The sequence below is a fragment of the Pan paniscus genome, chromosome X (assembly GCF_029289425.2).
Source record: "Pan paniscus chromosome X, NHGRI_mPanPan1-v2.0_pri, whole genome shotgun sequence".
Classification (NCBI taxonomy): domain Eukaryota; kingdom Metazoa; phylum Chordata; class Mammalia; order Primates; family Hominidae; genus Pan; species Pan paniscus.
The window spans coordinates 50084405-50103076 of record NC_073272.2 but is presented as its reverse complement, the minus strand read 5'-3'; the positions used below and the strand labels follow the sequence as shown (position 1 = coordinate 50103076).

Sequence of the window (18672 nt, the reverse complement as noted above, 5' to 3'; positions counted from 1 at the left end):
CAGCCTGGCGATAGAGCGAGACTCCATCTCAAAAAAAAAAAACAATTGAATGTACATTTCTCTAATTATCAGCAGCAGAAATGAAAGAATATCTATTCTCTCCTTTGTGAATAGGATGTGAATTCTTCTGAGATCACACAAAGAGGGGTTTCGATGCTCTGAGAGTCACACAGGCTGGGTGTAGGCATACTTGGGATAACAGACTGGGATGTGAACCCCATGAGTCACACAGACTGCAGTTTGGAAATGCTGGGGTCAGACAGACTAGGTATAGATACTCATATCGACTGTGATATGAACACTTCTGGGGTCACACAGACAGGAATTTGGACACTTATGGGACACACAGATTGGAGTGTGAACTTACGGGTTCAGGGACCAGGATGCCAACAATCCTCAGGCCACAGAGACTAGAATGTGGACACTCCTGGCCACATACATACTGGGACATGACTACTTCTGGTGTCACACAGAGCAGGGTGCAGAAACTCCTGGGGTCACACAGTGTCAGGTATAGATCACAGGAGTGTCCATACGCCAGTCTGTGACTCCACTAGAACTCACATTTATTTCTGTGAACACTTATGTCCACACTGCAGTCTCTCACCCCATTATATCCTGACTGCAGTCTGCATTTCCTTAATAGTGACCACTCTGAAGTCCTTATAAGTCCAGTAATTTAATCTCCTATATTTGAGTTCAGATCTGAAGGCCACTAATGCTGAAGTATTTGCCATAAGCCCAGGTTTAAAGTGTAACCGAAGAGGCATGGATATAGAGACACTTAACAATTGTCCAGTCGGGTGCGGTGGCTCACGCCTGTAATCCCAGCACTTTGGGAGGCTGAGGCGGGCAGATCACCTGAGGTCAGGAGTACCAGACTAGCCTGGCCAACATGGTGAAACCCTGTCTCTACTAAAAATACAAAAAAGTAGCTAGGCCTGGTGGCGCTCACCTGTAGTCCCAGCTACTTGGGAGGCTGAGGCAGGAGAATCACTTGAGCCTCAGAGGCGGAGGTTGCAGTGACCTGAGATCACGCCGCTGCACTCCAGCCTGGGCGACAGAGCAAGACTCCGTCACACACACACAAAAATAAATAAACTCTGTCTCAAAAACAAAACAATGGTCCAAGTTCAAGGTCAGAAAATAGGGCATGGGTGATGGACTAGTTAACACATGCCAGGGTCAGTGCTTTAAAACAGGAAGGTATCAGCCGGGCATGATAGCACACCCCTGTAATCCCAGCGCTTTGGGAGGCTGAGGCAGGCGGATCACTTGAGGTCAGGAGTTCGAGATCAGCCTGGCCAACATGGCGAAACCCTGTCTCTACTGAAAATACAAAAGTTAGCTGGGCATGGTGGCGCATGCCTGTAATACCAGCTACTCGGGAGGCGGAGGCAGGAGAATCACTTGAACCCAGGAAGCAGAGGTTGCAGTGAGCTGAGATCGTGCCACTGCACTCCAGCCTGGGCAACACAGCGAGACTATCTCAAAAAAAAAAAAAAAAAAAGCCACATGTGGTGGCATGCACCTGTAATCCCAGCTACTCAGAAGGCTGAGGCAGGAGAATCGTTTGAACCTGGGAGGCAGAGGTTGCAGTGAGCCAAGATCGTGCCACTGCACTCCAGCCTGGGTGACAAGAGCAAGACTCTGTCTCAATAAAAATAAAAAAATCAAACGGGAAGGTATTGATGGTAAACTCACTAACCAAAGTCCTTGTTTAAGGGGGCATTAACAATGGTAGTTTTATCAGAGGCCTGTGTGGAAGGCAACACTACCAGAGAGGAATTTATAGTGGAAGAATGAACAGACACCATCGTTTAAAGTCAGACACGGACATTGATGTTAGGAGAGTTAATACACAGAGTTCAATAATAGACAAGAAAAGCACTGATGATAGAATAAAGACACCCAGATTTGAGGTCAAGTAAGAGGGGCAAGGAGTTTTAATTAGTTCTGCTTTAATTATTCTGTTAAATATATAGACAAAGAGGTGGGATTTGATATTGGGATAGTTAGAAAATGCTTGAACTCAGACTAGAGGAACATTCCAGGCGTAATAGTTAACACAGACCCTGGTTTAGGGTCAGACCAGAGAAAAAGGGATGAGGACAATCGAATGAATATCTAGGTTTGAGGTCAGTTCAGAGTGGACTCGAGTCTAGAATACTTAACAGAGCCTGGAGTTTGAGTTCACACTCTAGGGGCACTGGTGTTGGAAGAGATAACTGTACAAGTTCAATGACAGATCCACAGGACACTGGCGATGGAGCAGTTATCAGAGGATCAGATTCAAGGTCAAACCAGATGGGAGTTGGTGGTGTATTTAACAGAAGACTGGTTTGAGAAGGCTTGGAGTGGAAGGATTTGGGGATAGTTAAATGGCTGTGTTGGCTAACTAGACTAGTAGATCTTTAAATATGAAATAGGAAATCTAAGTCCTGGTTAAGAATCAGACAGACTAGAGAGCAAGGATAGTGGAAGAGCTCTGATTAGGGACCAGGATGATATTGAATGTGGAATGACTAGAAAAGAGAACCCAGTGGCCAGGCGCGGTGGCTCACGCCTGTAATCCCAGCACTTTGGGAGGCCGAGGAGGGCAGAGCACGAGGTCAAGAGATTGAGACCATCCTGGCCAACATGGTGAAACCCCGTCTCTACTAAAAGTACAAAAATTAGCCGGGCGTGGTGGCATGCGCCTGTAGTCCCAGCTACTTGGGAGGCTGAGGCAGGAGAATTGCTTGAACCTGGGAGGCGGAGGCTGCAGTGAGCCGAGATCATGCCACTGCACTCCAGCCCTGGCAACAGAGCGAGACTCCGTCTGAAAAAAAAAAAAAGAAAAAGAAAAGAGAACCCAGGTTTTGAGAACAAACCAGAAGAACATTGATGCTTAACAGTATACCAGATTTGAGATCAGACCAATTGACGGTGTGAGTTAAAATGGCCTACATTCAAAGTCAGATCAGAGGAGACTGAAGGTTGAATAGTTAAAAAGAAGACCAGGCATTACCCATGTGGCATTGTTGGATGAAAACTGAACCGAGGTCCAGGTTTGATCCGAGACCAGAAGGACCTTTAAGCTAGAATATCAAATGAAGGTCAGCCGGGCGTGGTGGCTCATGCCTGTAATCCCAGCACTTTAGGAGGCCGAGGCAGGAGGATCACTTGAGGTCAGGAGTTTGAGACCAGCCTGGCCAACATGGTGAAACCCCATCTCTACTGAAAATACAAAAATTAGCCGGGCTTGGCGGCGGGCACCTGTAATCCTGGCTACTCGGGAGGCTGAGGCAGGAGAATCACTTGAACCCAGGAGCAAGAGGTTGCAGTGAGCCAAGATCGTGCCACTGCACTCCAGCCTGGGCAACAGAGTGAGACTCTGTCTTAATAAATAAATAAATAAATAAATAAAGTGCCTGGGTTTGAGGTCATAGGTACTGGTGAAAGAAACATTAAGAGATGCCCAGGGCCAGGCACAGTGGCTCACGCCTGTAATCCCAGCACTTTGGGAGGCCGAGGCAGGCGGATCATGAGGTCAGGAGATCGAGACCATCCTGGTCAACATGGTGAGACCCCCGTCTCTACTAGAAAATACAAAAAAATTAGCCAGGCGTGGTGGTGCATGCCTGTAGTCCCAGCTACTCAGGAGGCTGAGGCAGGAGAATGGCATGAACCCGGGAGGCGGAGCTTGCAGTGAGCCTAGATGGCACCACTGCACTCCAGCCTGGGTGACAGAGCGAGACTCTGTGTCAAAAAAAAAAAAAAAAAAGAGAGAGAGATGCCCAGGTCTGAGATCAGACCAAAGAGTCAGTGATAGTAGACTAGTTAACAGAGGCCTGGGCTTAAGTTTAGACTCCATGGGCATTAATGGTACAACTGTTTTGTTGTTGTTGGTGGTGGTGTCGTTTGGGGTTTTTTTTGAGACGGAGTTTCGCTCTTGTTGCCCAGGGCTGGGGTGCAATGGCGTGATCTTGGCTCACTGCAACCTACGCCTCCCGGATTCAAGCAATTCTCCTGCCTCAGCCTCCCGAGTAGCTAGGATTACAGGCATGCACCACCATGCCTGGCTAATTTTGTGTTTTTAGTAGAGATGGGGCTTCTCCGTGTTGGTCAGGCTGGTCTCGAACTCCCGACCTCAGGTGATCTGCCCATCTTGGCCTCCCAAAGTGTTGGGATTACAGACGTGAGCCACTGTGCCTGCCCAGCCAGTGGTACAACCGTTAATACAGAAGTGCAGACTGGAATTGACACCATAAGGGCATTGGTGGTGAAATAATTAACAGAGGCCCAGATGTAACGTCAGGACTGAGGGTCCTTGAGGTTGGAATGGAGCAAAAGGGCACCGTCACAAAATACAGTAGTTAATAGAAACCCAAGTTCAGTTCAAGGTCAGATCAGAAGCCAATTGCTAGTGAAATATTATACAGTAGCCCTGGTTTGAGATTTGACCAGTGGTACACCAGTGGGGTAATAGTTAACAAAGGCCCAGCTTCGTTCTGAGACCAGAGAGGCTTTTTTTTTTTTTTTTTTTTTTTAGTCTCGCTCTGTCGCCAGGCTGGAGTGCAGTGGCGCGATCTCGGCTCACTGCAACCTCTGCCTGCTGGGTTCAAGTGATTCTCATGCCTCAGCCTCCCGAGTAGCTGGGATTACAGGCACGCGCCACCACACCCAGCTAATTTTTGCATTTTTAGTAGAGATGGGGTTTCACCATGTTGGACAGGATGGTCTTGATATCCTGACCTCATGATCTGCCCACCTTGGCCTCCCAAAGTGCTGGGATTACAGGTGTGAGCCATCGAGCCCAGCCATTTTTTTTTTTTTTTTTTTTACACGGAGTCTCGCTCTGTCGCCCAGGCTGGAGTGCAGTGGCGCGATCTCGGCTCACTGCAACCTCCGCCTCCCGGGTTCAAGTGATTCTCTTACCTTAGCCTCCCGAGTAGCTGGGACTACAGGCACGTGCCACCACGCCCGGCTAATTTTTTTGTATTTTTAGTAGAGACAGGGTTTCACCGTGTTAGCCAGGATGGTCTCGATCTCCTGACCTCGTGATCCGCCTGCCTTGGCCTCCTAAAGTGCTGGGATCACAGGTGTGAGCCACTGCGCCTGGCCCAGAGAGGCTCTTGATGGTAAAGTAGTTGACAAACACACAGGTTGAAAGTCAGACAAAGGGCAGGGAACAGTTAATCGAAGCCTCGATTTGAGGCAAGACCAGAGTGGAATTGATAGTGGAATGATTGACAGAGCTTCAGATCTGATGTGAAACCAGTGATGCTGAACAAGTTAACCGAGGCCCAAATGTGACTGATAACACTATTTTTATTCTTTCTTCATTATTTATTCCCCCTTAGGTGGTGAGTCAAGAAAAGTACCACCAAGATGAGTTTAAAGTAGAATGTCAAATCTGCCACCTCAAAATTTCACAAGGAGAAACCCCCAAAATCATGCACAACAATATTCACAATCAATCATCTTGAATCCAGACTCAATAGACAATGTGAAGAGTGTAAACAAAAGAAGAAAGTGTTAGCGAAAAAGGAGGTTCCTCAAAATTATCCTGCCATCCACAGACCTTGGTAGAAACTGGGCATCTGTGTGGTGTTGCACACTGTGCAGAAAAACAGTAACAGAGCAGGCCTCGACTGCGATCCTTGGAAAGGCCTGCTTCAAGGTTGGCCCTTGGGTGGTGTCTAAGAACATAGATTCCAGGAGGGTTCCCACCATTCCCTAAGAGATAAGAATGGCTCACTCAGGCCGGGTGTGGTGGCTCACACCTGTAATGCCAGCACTTTGGTAGGCCAAGGTGAGAGGACCACTTGAGCCCAGGAGTTCAAGGCCAGCCTGGGCAACATGGCAAAACCCATCTCTGCAAAAATCAGCTGGGGTCATGGTGGTGCATGTCTGTGGTCCCAGCTACTTCGGAGGATGAGGCAGCAGGACCGCTTGAGCCTGGGAGGTTGAGGCTGCAGCGAACCATGTTTGAGCCACTGCACTCCAGCCTGGGCAACAAAGTGAGACCCTGTCTCAAAAAAAAAAAAAAAGAAAGAAAGAAAGAAAAAAAAGAATGGCTTACTCTACCTAAGCTGTTTGTATAAAAAAGTGGGCCAGGAGCGGTGGCTCATGCCTGTAATCCCAGCACTTTGGGAGGTCGAGGCAGGCGGATCACAAGGTCAAGAGATGGAGACCAGCCTGGCCAATATGGTGAAACCCCATCTCTACTAAAAATACAAAAATTAGCTGGGTGTGGTGGTGGCAGGCGCCTGTAGTCCCAGCTATTCAGGAAGCTGAGGCAGGAGAATTGCTTGAACCCAGGAGGCGGAGGTTACAGTAAGCCGAGATCACGCCACTGCACTCCAGCCTGGCGACAAAGCGAGACTCCGTCTCAATTAAAAAAAAAAAAAAAAGGTGGTTTATGCTGAGCCCCTGCTTTCCTTTTGGGAGCCTGGGATTTGGGTAGGTGCCAGGCAGGGGGTGCCTATGTGACCATGCCCCAATAAAAACTTGATACCAGCCAGGTGCTCACGCCTGTAATCCCAGCAGTTTGGGAGGCTGAGGTGGGAGGATCACTTGAGGTCAGGAGTTCAAGATCAGCCTGGCCAACATGGTGAAACCCCATCCCTACTAAAAATACAAAAATTAGCCGAGCTTGCTGGTGCGCGCCTGTAGTTCCAGCTATTCGGGAAGCTGAGGCCCGAGGATCGCTTGAACCCAGGAGGTGGAGGCTGCAGTGAGCCAAGATCATGCCACTGCATTCCAGCCTGGGCGTCAGAGCAAGACCCCCCCCCCCAAAAAAAAAAACCAAAACAACAACAACAACAAAAAAAACCTCTGGGTGCTGAGTCTCTAATTGAGCTTCCTTGGTCAGCAACATTTCGCATGTATTGTCACAACCCATTACTGTGAACCGAGCACATCTTGTGTGACTCCAATGAGAGAGAAGCCCTGAAAACTTGTGCCTGGGTCTCTCTGGGAGTTGGTCCTGCACACCATTTATTTTTGCTGATTTTGCTCCATATCTTTTTGTTGTAATAAGTCAATCGTAGCCATGAATACAACCACATACTGAGTCTCGGGAGTCCTCCTAGCAAATCACTGGGCTTGGGACTGGTATTGAGGACCATGACACACACACACATACATGACCTTTACCATGGGAACAATCCAGCTCACTGATGTCCCTATCTCACCACCATGTACCCTGAGGTCTATTAGATGGAAGTGCCAGTTAGAAATGCTTGGGGTGCAAGTAACCACACTGTCAAATAACTGGACTGAACAAACGGGAGATTATTTCCCTCCAACAAGACTGTTGGTGCGAGTTCAGCAGCTCAGCAACGCTGGGCCAAGCTGGAGTCTCTACCACGCTGTGCACTGACCCTAAGGTCCCAAGATGTCAGTCGCAGTTCCAGTCAACGCATATGTGGCAACAAATGGAGCTGAGAAGGAAGGGAGGGGCCGGAGCAAGAGCCTCTTTGCTGCTTCAGGTAACTTTGACATTTTCTGGTGACGCAGGCCACTGATAAGTGATTTTGGTTATTTACCCCCATCGATACTCAAAGCTTTTTCTCCTCTCTTGGGGCTCCCCTCAAATACTTAACATCACTTTTTGGTCTCTGAGCTGTTCCAGGGCTGGAATTTGTACCCTGGATGGGGCTGGGAGGAGACAGGGGTGGTCTGAGGGATGGAGATTCCGCCACACAGCAGGAGGCCCCAGGTCAGCCTTAACTTCCGGTTGCTCCTGCACCAGCTTGGGGCTCCAGGACTCAACACCTCTGCTCCCTGCTTTCAATAAACAACACAATGCACAGAAGGGTTGGGAATATCGCCCCCTGAGGAGGCAGCAGAGTCCTGCAGCCTAACATAGTGAACCCCCTGGGGGTCCGACCCAACATTCCCCCGCCAACTCCTCCACTGTCACTACCCTGGTGCAAGTCCCCATCACTGCGCTCAGAGGGGTCTCCTGCTGGGTCCCCTGCTTCTACCCCCACCCCCAATCTGTTCCCTTCAGCAGCCAGAGGGAGCCTCTATGACCAAGTCAGATCATGTTCCTCCTCTGCTTGACACCTTCTGGTCACCCCCACTCAGAAAAAAAGCCAAAGTCCTAACTGTGGCCCATGAAGCATCTGGCCTGTCTGACCTCATCTACTGTCACACTCTGGTCCAGCAAGACTCTGGCATACACAATGATCCTTCTGGAGCGCTCCAGCCTCAGTGCCTTTAGGCTGGCTTTCTCTCTGCCTGGAATGTTCTCCCCCTACACTATGACTCCCACTCACTTCATTCAGGTCTTTAAATGTCACCCTGAGCCAGGCATGGTGGTTCATGCCTGTAATCCCAGCACTTTGGGAGGCTGAGGCGAGTGGATCGCTTGAGCCCAGGAGTTCGAGACCAGCCTGAGCAACATGGCGAGACCCCGTCTCTACTAAAAATACAAAAATTACCCGAGTGTGGTGGCGCACACCTGTAGTCCCAGCTACTTGGGAGGCTTAAGTGAGGATCACTTGAGCCCTGGAGGTTGAGGCTGCAGTGAGCTATGGTCATGCCACTGCATTCCAACCTGGGTGACAGAGTGAGACCCTGTCTCAAAAACAAAAAAGTCACCCTGTCAGGATCATCTTCCCTGATGCTGTCACCATAAAGAGCCCACTCCCCCAACTTCTGCAGCTCTGTCTCCCATCCTTGCTTTATTTTCTTCATACCACTCATCATTAGCTGGCCTGTTCCATATTTTTGTCTACTGTCTCCGCTATGATGCAAGCCCAATGAAGGCAGGCATTTCCGTCAGTTTAGGTCAGAGCAGTATCCCCAGTGCCTAGAACAGTTCCTGGCACACGGTCAGGGCTCACTAATGTCTATCGAATGCATAAGTGTGTAAAACAGTTAAGGCAGGGCCTGTAACCCAGCAGACATTCAATCAATGCTTGTGGAATGAATGAATCCGTCGATGCATGAATGCACAAATGAGTCAATGAACCCCGTTCCACCGTGTTCCTGGAGCTGCCCGCTGCCCTCTGCCCTGTCCGTCCCCGGCAGAGCTGGGAGCCGGCCCTCAGCATGACCACCGAAACTTTATTTACAACACGAGGCTGGAGTAAGAGCGGTGGGATGGAGGACAGCAGCAGGGCCGACAGGACCCTACTTCTGCTCCCGCCTCCAGACGATGACCATGCCGCTGGCGTCACTGGAGGCCAGTAGGCTCTCGTCGCAGTTGAAGCTGACATCAAGCACAGGTGCACTGTGGCCCTGCAGCTTGTTGACAGCAGCCTTGGCCGCCCGCTCCACATCAAAGAAGTGCACGCACATGTCCTCACTGCCCGTCACTGTCGGGGTGAGAGGGAGAGGCCATCGGGAGGCGCCTGGGGTGCCCCTGGTGGGAAGTCCCTGAGGTGTCTGAGGTGTTGAAGGGTGTATGTCCGAGGTGTGAGGTCCTAGCATGGCTTGGGGAGGTTTGAGGGGGCCCCATCCCTAGATGGGAGGTCACCTGGCTGTTTTGGTACTGTGTGCAGAATGCGAGGTCTCTGGGCTGTTTGGGGAGTAAGTGCGTTCAAAGTGTGAGTTTTCATCACTTCTCGGCCTTTTGGCCGAGATCAAGTGCAAACTGTGAGTTCTCTGAGCTGTTTGGAGCTGTGAGTTCCACAGTGAGGCTGTTGGGGCAGGAGGGGTCATGAGGTCCAGGAAGTCAGGGCATCGGTGTCGTGATGTCTGAGCCAGGTTGGCACCAGCCCTGGTTCCTGCCCCTCCCCAGCCACCCAGATCCCCTGTCCCTACAGGACTCACCCACGCAGGCCCCCTGGCGGAAGGACATGAGGGGACAGAAGATGCTGCGCACAGGATGTGAGCTCTGCTCGATGGGGAAGCTTCTCTTCAGCTGCAGGGTCCCCTCGTTGTCTACCACCCTGAGAGGATGAGAGAGTGGGTCAAAACACAGCCCCAGCCCTAGCAGGGAGACAAGTTGTGGGCCTGTGTCCCCACCCCTGTGCCTAAGTTCTTTACAGGGTTCATGAAACCCATATTTTTTTTTTTTGTTTTTGAGACAGGATCTCACTCTGTCACCCAGGCTGGAGTGTAGTGGTGCGATCACGGCTCACTGCAGCCTCAACCTCCTAGGCTCAAGTGATCCTCCCGCCTCAGTCTCCCGAGTAGCCGGGACTACCTATAGGCACACACCACACCCAGCTTATGAAACCCAATTCTGAGATGACTACATAAACTATAAGTAGGGGCTGATGTGTGAGTTACTGATGGTTCAGAAACTGTCTCTGTTGATATAAATGGGAGCCTCTGCAGTTTCATTCACTAGTTTTTCTTTGTAAGGGTCTCTAAAAGATCCTGGTGTTAAGATAAGCACAAAGAGAGGAAATGAACACACCATGGTATGCCCACACTGTGGAAAACTGCACAGCCCTTAGAGAGAATAAAACTGTCCCCACAGGTAACCTGGGGGGTTTCCACAAGGCATTGCCTGGTGAGAAACTCGAAATGTAGGAAAGGCCATTTCTTTTTTCTTTCTTTTTTTAAGAGATGGAGTCTGGCTCTGTCACCCAGGCTGGAGTGCAATGGCACGATCTCGCCTCGCTGCAACCTCCGCCTCCCAAGTTCAAGCAATTCTCCAGCCTCAGCCTCCCAAGTAGCTGGGATTATAGGCGCCTGCCACCATGCCCAGCTAATTTTTGTATTTTTAGTAGAGACGGGGATTCACCATGTTGGCCAGGCTGGTCTTGAACTCCTGACCTCAGGTGATCCACCCGCCTTGGCCTCCCAAAGTGCTGAGATTACAGGAGTGCGCCACTGTGCCTGGCCGGAAAAGGCCATTTCTTTAAAACGTCTTTCTTTCAAAACTGTGGTGGGAGCTAGGCAAGGTGGCTCACGTCTGTAATCCCAGCACTTTGGGAGGCCGAGGTACAAGGATCACTTGAGGCCAAGAGTTTAAGACCAGACTGAGTAACACAGCAAAACCTCATCTCTACAAAAAATAGATTAAAAAGGTTGGCCGAGCATGGTGGCGTGTGCCTGTAATCTCAGCTACTTAGGCTGAGGTGGGAGAATCGCATGAGCCCAGGAGTTGGAGGTTGCAGTGAGCCATGATCATGCCACTGCACTCCAATCTGGGTAACAGCAAAACCCTGTCTCACAAACAAACAGAAACATACATGGATATATGTACACGCCTAGGATTTATGGAAAGAGAAGGATATGTGGAAAGATGTGGATCGTTAATGGGCTTTACTGTGGCAGGAGGAGGCCAGAGGTGGCAGGAGGAAGAAAGGAGAGGCTGTGGGAAATGGGCAAACTTAAGGGTACACTTAAATTAAAAAATTGTTAAGTATATATACAGAAATTGTTTAAAAAGGAGGAGAGAAATAAAGGGGTAGAATAAAAAGCATCCTGTTAGGCAGTGGTTTTCAGGACTGGCCAGACATTGCTTAGGGAATTTCTCAATCTACCAATGCCCAGGCCCATCCCAAAGCTTCTGAAATTACTGGCCTGTAGAGGGGCCCAGACAGGAGTTTTTGAAGCTCTTCAGGTCATTCCAATGTGTGGCCCAGGCTGAGAACTGCATTTGGGTAACATGACAGATGTGAGTGGGGACAGTAACCCCCACACTACTCCCCGCAAAAAAAAAAAAAAAGGAAGGAAGGAAGAAAGGAAAACAGGCCTCTGCTTTAAGTAGCCCTAATCTATTTTATGCTTCAGTTTGCTCACCTGCAAAATGGAGATAATAACAGCACCTACCTCACAGGTCGGTGCAAGGATTGAATGTGGTGATACGTGGAAACTGCTTCGAACAGGGCCTGGCCACAGTGATGGCTGGAAACGCGCTCACTACTGCTATTACTGTTACTGCTACTACTGCTCCCTCAATTAAATTAACCTGATGGAGGAGATGAGCTACTGTCCCAGTGTGCTGGAGGAGGCAGGTCCTCCGTCTCCAGGAGGCCCTGATGGGGGACCCACCTGTAGAGCAGCAACTTGTTGAGGCAAGCATTGATGAGCAGTGAGGGATCCCGGGCCTCGCGGCTGACCCAGGACCGGGCTGAGATGCTGGTCACAGGGCTCCCCTCATGCACCACCAAACGCTTGGCTTTGGTCAGCTTCCCTGCAGCAGCAGAGGGAGGGAAGGCAAAGGTGAGGGTGAGGGCTGTGCCCTGGGAGGGCTGGAGGGCGAGCACCCAGATGCAGGCCTGCTGTCTGCCTACCTGTGGCCATATCAAAGAGGAAAGAGAAGACACTGCCACGGTCATCACCCGCCCAGAGCAGCCGGCCAGGGGCATCAAAGGACAGAGCAAGGACACGGCCTGTCAGCTTGCTGGAGCCCCCCTTCACTTTCTTGCCTGTGGAGATGTTCATGACATGCACGTTGTGCTTGGCGTTCCCCACCTGTGGGGAGAATGCACAGACCATCATCCTGCTTCCAGCCAGGCCCTCCTTGAGTCTGACCACAGTGGGGCTGCTGTTGATGCGACTGGCTGGTCCCTATTAGAGTCTATTCACAATAGGGCTGTGGCAGGTAGACAAGGTGACCAGGCATGAATCCACCTCCCTAGCCAGCCCCTTTTGCAATCTGCCCAGAGTAGGCCACCTGCCTATGGGACTAAAGGGCCTTCAGAGCCATCATGCTGCCCCTTGGCCAGTCCTCCTACAGTGTGAGAACCATAGGGCCTGCCTAGGCCTGTGATCCCAGCTTTCCCCTGCTCCCTGGCTGCTCCTTTCTGGAACTTGTGGGGCTGCTGCTAATGCGGGGAGGATCCCGGCCCACAAGCTCACTCTTGGTCTGTTCCTCTGCAGTTCACCCCACTACACCCCGGGCCACGCCAGACTTTCTAATGTCCTTCCCCTGCTCTCTGACCAATCTACCCTGGAGTCTGACACGGTGGGGCCACTGACAGACCAGACGAGGCTCAGCCTCATCATCCTGCTCCTCAGAGGTAGCCCCTGCAGTTGGAAAACTGTAGGACTGCAGCTGATGGGACCAAAGGGGCCCCAGAGCCAGAACCCTGACCCTGGCCCATGCTCCCTGGAGTGTACCACAGCAAGGCCATCCCAGACCAAGAACGGCATTCCCCTTTTTTGGGGAGGTGGGGGCGGAGTCTCGCTCTGTCGCCCAGTGGTGCCATCTCGGCTCACTGCAAGCTCCACCTCCCAGGTTCACGCCATTCTCCTGCCTCAGCCTCCCAAGTAGCTGAGACTATAGGCGCCCGCCACCATGCCCGGCTAATTTTTTGTATTTTTAGTAGAGACGGGGTTTCACCGTGTTAGCCAGGATGGTCTCAATCTCCTGACCTCGTGATCCGCCCGCCTCCGCCTCCCAAAGTGCTGGGATTACAGGCGTGAGCCACTGTGCCTGGCCCACTCCTGTCTTCTGATCTGCTTCCCTTTTAAGTCTGACCACACTAGGACTGCTCTGACGAGATTGGGTGGGGGGTGGGGGGGTCCTAGGCCCCCCTGGCTATCCCTCCTTATACTCTGATTCCCTCAGATAGCCTTCCTGACCCAGCCCACCAGCCCTTGGTGAGTGGGTGTCCTGGAGCCTGACCACAGTGAGGTTGTTGTTGACAGGCTGGAAGGTGCAGCAGAGCAGTTCAGCGCTATCGGGGTCAGGGATCTCCCGGATGCAGCGACCATCCTCAGAGGCCCAGATGCGCATGGTGGCATCCAGTGAGGTGGACACGAGGATGTCATTGGAGAGGGACCAGGCGAAGTCGGAGACACCACGGGTGTGGCCCCGTAGCACGCGAAGCACTGTGGGTGGGGCAGGCACCAGCTGGCACAGGGAGATGCTGCCGTCGAGTGAGCAGCAGGCCAGGCGGTGTCGGTCATCATTGGCGAAGCGCACCCTTGGGACTGCAATGCCAAGAAGCCATTAGTGGGAATCTGCACACTCACTGGGCACTTTTCTCTCTAAAAGGCTCTGACGTGTGTGCCTGGGGCTGGGGCTGGGGCCCCACTGCATGAGGCACAGTGGCCTCAGCAAAGGGCTTTCCTTGGCTGACAAAGGGAACTGTAACCCCTGAAGACCCTCTGCCAAAGCTCCCTAAGTCTTAGCAGCTCCTTTGCAGATTGCAAAATTCTTCTGCAACATGAAAAAGTTCCTGTCTTAGCGAACACTTTATAATCAAGGTCTTGGCAATTTGCAAAACCCTTGACACTGTAGCCCACTCTGCCCTCTGCAAGGGGATTTATCATCAGCAAAGGCTTTGAACTCTTCCAAGTGACTCAGGAACCCAGGCAGCCTGCTGCAAAGGGCTCTCTCTTAGGCTTCTGAGGCCCTTTCCAGTAGACGAAGCACTGACCACTTTGCAGAGGGATTTTCAGTCTACAAAAGGCTTTATGGATGGTCATTCCTCCTTTGGAGTGTGCCAGGGGCCTTGGATTCAGAAAAGGATGCCTTGGTTGGTTGTCACAGTTTGGGAAAATGCTTGGTGATGGAACCCGCTACCCACTGGCTCACCTGCCTCATCCACGTGCTGGTCAAAAACATGATACATGCCCGCAAAGGCATAGTTCTCGCTCAGTGACGTGTCCCCGGCCATGGCCCGACTTGCCTCTGCTGCTGACGTGGGCACCACGCTGCCAGGGGGCCTGGGCCCCAATAGGAAGTGAGGGGTGACAGGAGGTAGATGCGAGAGTGTTCAGTCTGCCATTGCCCCAGGGCCCCTCTCCTCCTCGCAACCCGCCCCCCGCCTTGGCTGCCTCTGGTGCATACCTGTCCTCATAGACGGCACGGTTCATCTGCGCCTGCAGCTGGTAGGAGCCTCTGCTGACAGAACGACGGTGCCCACGGGCCCCCAGGGCCCGAGGATCATCCTCAAAGTCCTGCAAATGGAGAGGGTCAGGGTGGGTGCATCTTGCAAAAAGCCCGAGAACCTTTGAGGTGTGGAGCCCTGAAAATCTACCTAGAGTCAGATCACTTCTCACTGTGTCCCCTGCCACCACCACCGCTGCCCACTTGTACTACTGCAGTGGCTTCCTCACGAGTTCTGCTGTTCCTGCCCTCCCCGGGCTCAGCAGATACTAAAGACAGGGCTTGCTATATGTTTACTGACCTGTTTACAAAGTTTGTGTGTTTACTGGTTTACTTGGCATATTATTTTTTTGTCCTCTGCTGATGCAGAACAGTGCCCAGCAAAGAGCAGGTGCTTGATGAAAGTCAGTGGAGTGAATGTGTGCAGGCAGGGTATGCCCAGGGGGTGAATGTGGCCAGAAGCTCACCTCCATGCGGTCAAGAGTAGTGCGGCTACTGCGGACGATGCTGTTGCTATAGGCACGAGCACTGCCTGGCTCGGAGAGGGGCCCGTAGCGTTGGCCCAGCAGCTGCCCCCGAAGCCTCAGGTACTGCCGACGCAGCGCTGGGGGGTGCCCAGCCTTGGCATTCTCCCGCAGCAGCTGGCTGCGCCGGCGGATATACTGCGTCCGAAACTGTGGAAACGTTGGTGTGCGGTACGCGTTGTACCTGCAGGGTCAGGATGCAGGGCAGGCAGCAGGCACAGGACAGAGGGAATCAATCAGCTCGGGGGGGGGGGTACGGCAGGAGAGTGAGGTGTGTGGCAGTGACTGGGGCCTAGGTGGTAAGAATGACTAGCAGTGGTGATGAGGGACCTCTTGGTCCTGTGGTGGGAGTGAGTCTGCAGTAATAATGAGCATGGTCATGAGGTCAGTTTGCAGACAACAGAGTCAGTCTGCTGCCGTGCTGGGGTCCCTACGGGGTGACTGGGTCAGCGCAGACAATAATTAGGGTCAGTATACCAGGGCGACAGAAGTCAGACTGACATTATGGGGGTCAGCGTTGGAAGGTGATGGGGTCAGAATGGGGAAGTGATGATGTAAAAAAAAAAAAAGTCTAGGGGACACCCATAGGGGATAGGATGTCACCTGCCTGAGCCCCACCTCCCTCTCACAGGTAGCCGCTTTGCGCATGCCCACATCTGACCACATTTTCCCAGCTTGCTGTTTAGAATCCTCTCCGGCCCAGCCAACTCACCGCGGGCGTGCCCGCCCCCGCTACTGCGCATGCTCACCTCCGGCATGCCCACGCAGCCGCATAAGGCAAGTTCTCCGCCCAGCCTCACTTATCGCCATTGCGCATGCACCACAGTAAGTTCTGCTCCCATGGGCGTTGACCCCACGCCTCACCTCGCGTCCACTGCTAAGACTTGCTGCCACACCGCGGCCATTCCCCGGCCTCCTCCTCTGGCGTGTCCGCCCGCGGCAGCCTGCAGGACAAGGGCCTGGAATGTGAGCGTCCCGAGCGAAGGGATCTAGTTCCGTCCCTTCCACCAGGCGACCATTGCCATAGACATCGAGTCCCTCCGCGCCGGAGATGTCACGAACTCCCACCCGGGTGTTACCATGGTCATCACCCCAGCCCTGCCCTTCCTGGGCAGCGCCCGGGTGACACACAGCGATTCAGAACAGACACCGCCCCTCCCCAGTCGCCATAGCAACGCCCCTCCCCCGCCTAGCATTCCCTGCTTGACATTCTCCACCCATCTTGTCCCCGCCGCCCTCCGCCTTCCCGTCTCAGATCCAAGAGCATAGCCCGGGATCGGGGACCACCTCCGGGGCTGCCTCCGGTTCTTGAGGCCCCCCGGAGCGGCCCTGAGACCACTATCGCCGGTTCCTTCTGTCTCTCCTCCCTTTCTCAGGCTCCAGGCAAGATGGCTGCCTGCTATCAGAAAGAGCTGCCGAGCCCAGAGCGAATCGATAGGCATCCTTCCCAGGGCGTGGGAGTCTCGCAGGCGCATTGAAGGACATTGGCTTCAAGCCCAAGGACGGAGGCTCCACCCCTTGACTTCTACCCACTCGTTAATTGCACTTTTTGTATATACAAGGATAATGTCCAAGGGACATAGCGTCAGGGGTGAGTTTGCTAATCATTCCCTAGAAATCAGAAGTACAACATTATAAAAAAGAGAAGAAACACGACTTTTAAAAAGTGGTGTAGGGCCGGGCGCGGTGGCTCACGCCTGTAATCCCAGCACTTAGGGAGGCCGAGGCAGGTGGATCACTTGAGGCCAGGAGTTCAAGACCAGCCTGGCCAACATGGTGAAACCCCGTCTCTACTAAAAATACAAAAATTAGCCGGGTATGGTGGCGGGCGCTTGTAGTCCCAGCTACTCGGGAGGTTGTGGCAGGAGGATTGCTTGAGCCCAGGACGCGGAGGTTGTAGTGAGCTGAGATCGCGCCACTGCACTCTAGCCTGGGCGACGGGAGTGAAACCCTGTCTCAAAAACGAAAACAAAAAAAGTGGTGTAGGCCACTTTTTAGCAGCACAATTTTGTCCAAGCAAAACTTGAATAATAGAATAAAAAATCATCATATATGCAAAGACGCCTTGAAAGTTCACCAGTTCTTGCAGTGGGCCTCTGCACACCCCTGGGATGAGTAAGGTCGGTTGTGTGTGTGTGACTGGGATGGTTGGACTTGGATGCCCCCAGAAAGCTTGAGGCTTGAGTTTCTTTCTTTCTTTTTTTTTTTTTTTCTTTTTGAGACGGGAGTCTCGCTCTGTCGCCCAGGCTGGAGTCCAGTGGCGCGATCTCGGCTCACTGCAAGCTCCGCCTCCTGGGTTCACGCCATTCTCCTGCCTCAGCCTCCCAAGTAGCTGGGACTACAGGCGTCCGACACCACGCCTGGCTAAATTTTTGTGTTTTTAGTAGAGAGGGGGTTTCACCGTGTTAACCAAGATGGTCTCAATCTCCTGACCTCATGATCCGCCCGCCTCGGCCTCCCAAAGTGCTGGGATTACAGGCGTGAGCCACCGAGCCCGGTCGAGGCTTGAGTTTCTAAAGACAGAAGATAGAATTAGGCAAAAGAAGCTTTGGGGTTTGGATCCAAAGAGGCTATCTGAATCATCTCTATTTCAACTTCCAGCAGGAAGCTGCTTTCAAACTGTTCATCTTAATGTTATCAGGGTAAACTTCCTGTTGGATCTTAACATCAACTGACATAAAATTCAAAGCTGTTATTTTCCACATTATTTTTATAACAAATACAATCAATTCAACAATGTTTTAAAGTCACCGAAAGATCACACTGTATTGTGTTGACTCAGCATCTCCCTTGTCCCTGTAACAAGCTTATCAGTGTCTTTTCATATTAAATACTCTTTTGTAACATGATTGATAAAGAATAAACTCTATTTCGCTGCACAAACGTGTAACCTTAACAAGAACAACTAATATTTATGAGACAATGTGCTGGGTACTGTTCAAGGTATTTTATACATATATTAATCTATTTAATCTTTTTTTTTTTTTTGAGATGGGGTTTCACTCTGTCACCCAGGCTGGAGTGCAGTGACACGATCTTGGCTCACTGCAATCTCTGCCACCTGGGCTCAAGCAGTTCTACCTCAGCCTCCCGGGAGCTGGGACCACAGGCATTTGCCACCACGCCCGGATAATTTTTCTATTTTTGGTAGAGACGGGGTTTCACCATGTTGGCCAGGCTGGTCTCAAACTCCTGAGCTCAAGTGATTCGCCCGCCTCGGCCTCCCTAAGTGCTAGGATTACAGGCGTGAGCCACTGTACCCAGCCAATTTAATCATAATAACTGAAGGTTGCGGGTCCTGTTACTATCCCCATTTTACAGATGAGGATATCTGAAGCCCAGGGAATTCAAGGGTGACATTTTATTGAACTGGTTCCCTTAAGTTTTTTTTTTTTTTTTTTTTTAAGACAT

At 51.7% G+C, this 18672-nt stretch overlaps 1 protein-coding gene across 3 annotated transcripts; it reads right to left on the bottom strand.

Annotated features, from left to right (window-relative positions):
* Positions 1-5293: 5293 nt before the first annotated feature.
* WDR13 (WD repeat domain 13) lies at positions 5294-16686 on the bottom strand. Of its 3 annotated transcripts, none has more exons than XM_008959285.5 (10): positions 16549-16686; positions 16126-16205; positions 15205-15445; positions 14699-14808; positions 14444-14574; positions 13529-13836; positions 12192-12372; positions 11950-12091; positions 9772-9890; positions 5294-9314 (listed from the first exon to the last, which is right to left on the bottom strand). In XM_008959285.5, the coding sequence occupies exons 2-10, from the start codon at positions 16164-16166 to the stop codon at positions 9130-9132; spliced, it is 1458 nt and encodes a 485-aa protein (XP_008957533.1). In that variant the 5' UTR covers positions 16167-16205; positions 16549-16686; the 3' UTR covers positions 5294-9129. The 3 variants fall into 3 exon arrangements, with proteins under 3 accessions (XP_008957533.1, XP_008957535.1, XP_034806622.1); XM_008959287.6 differs by having other exon boundaries at positions 15205-15411; positions 16549-16629; XM_034950731.2 differs by lacking the exon at positions 16549-16686 and having other exon boundaries at positions 16126-16265.
* Positions 16687-18672: the final 1986 nt, after the last annotated feature.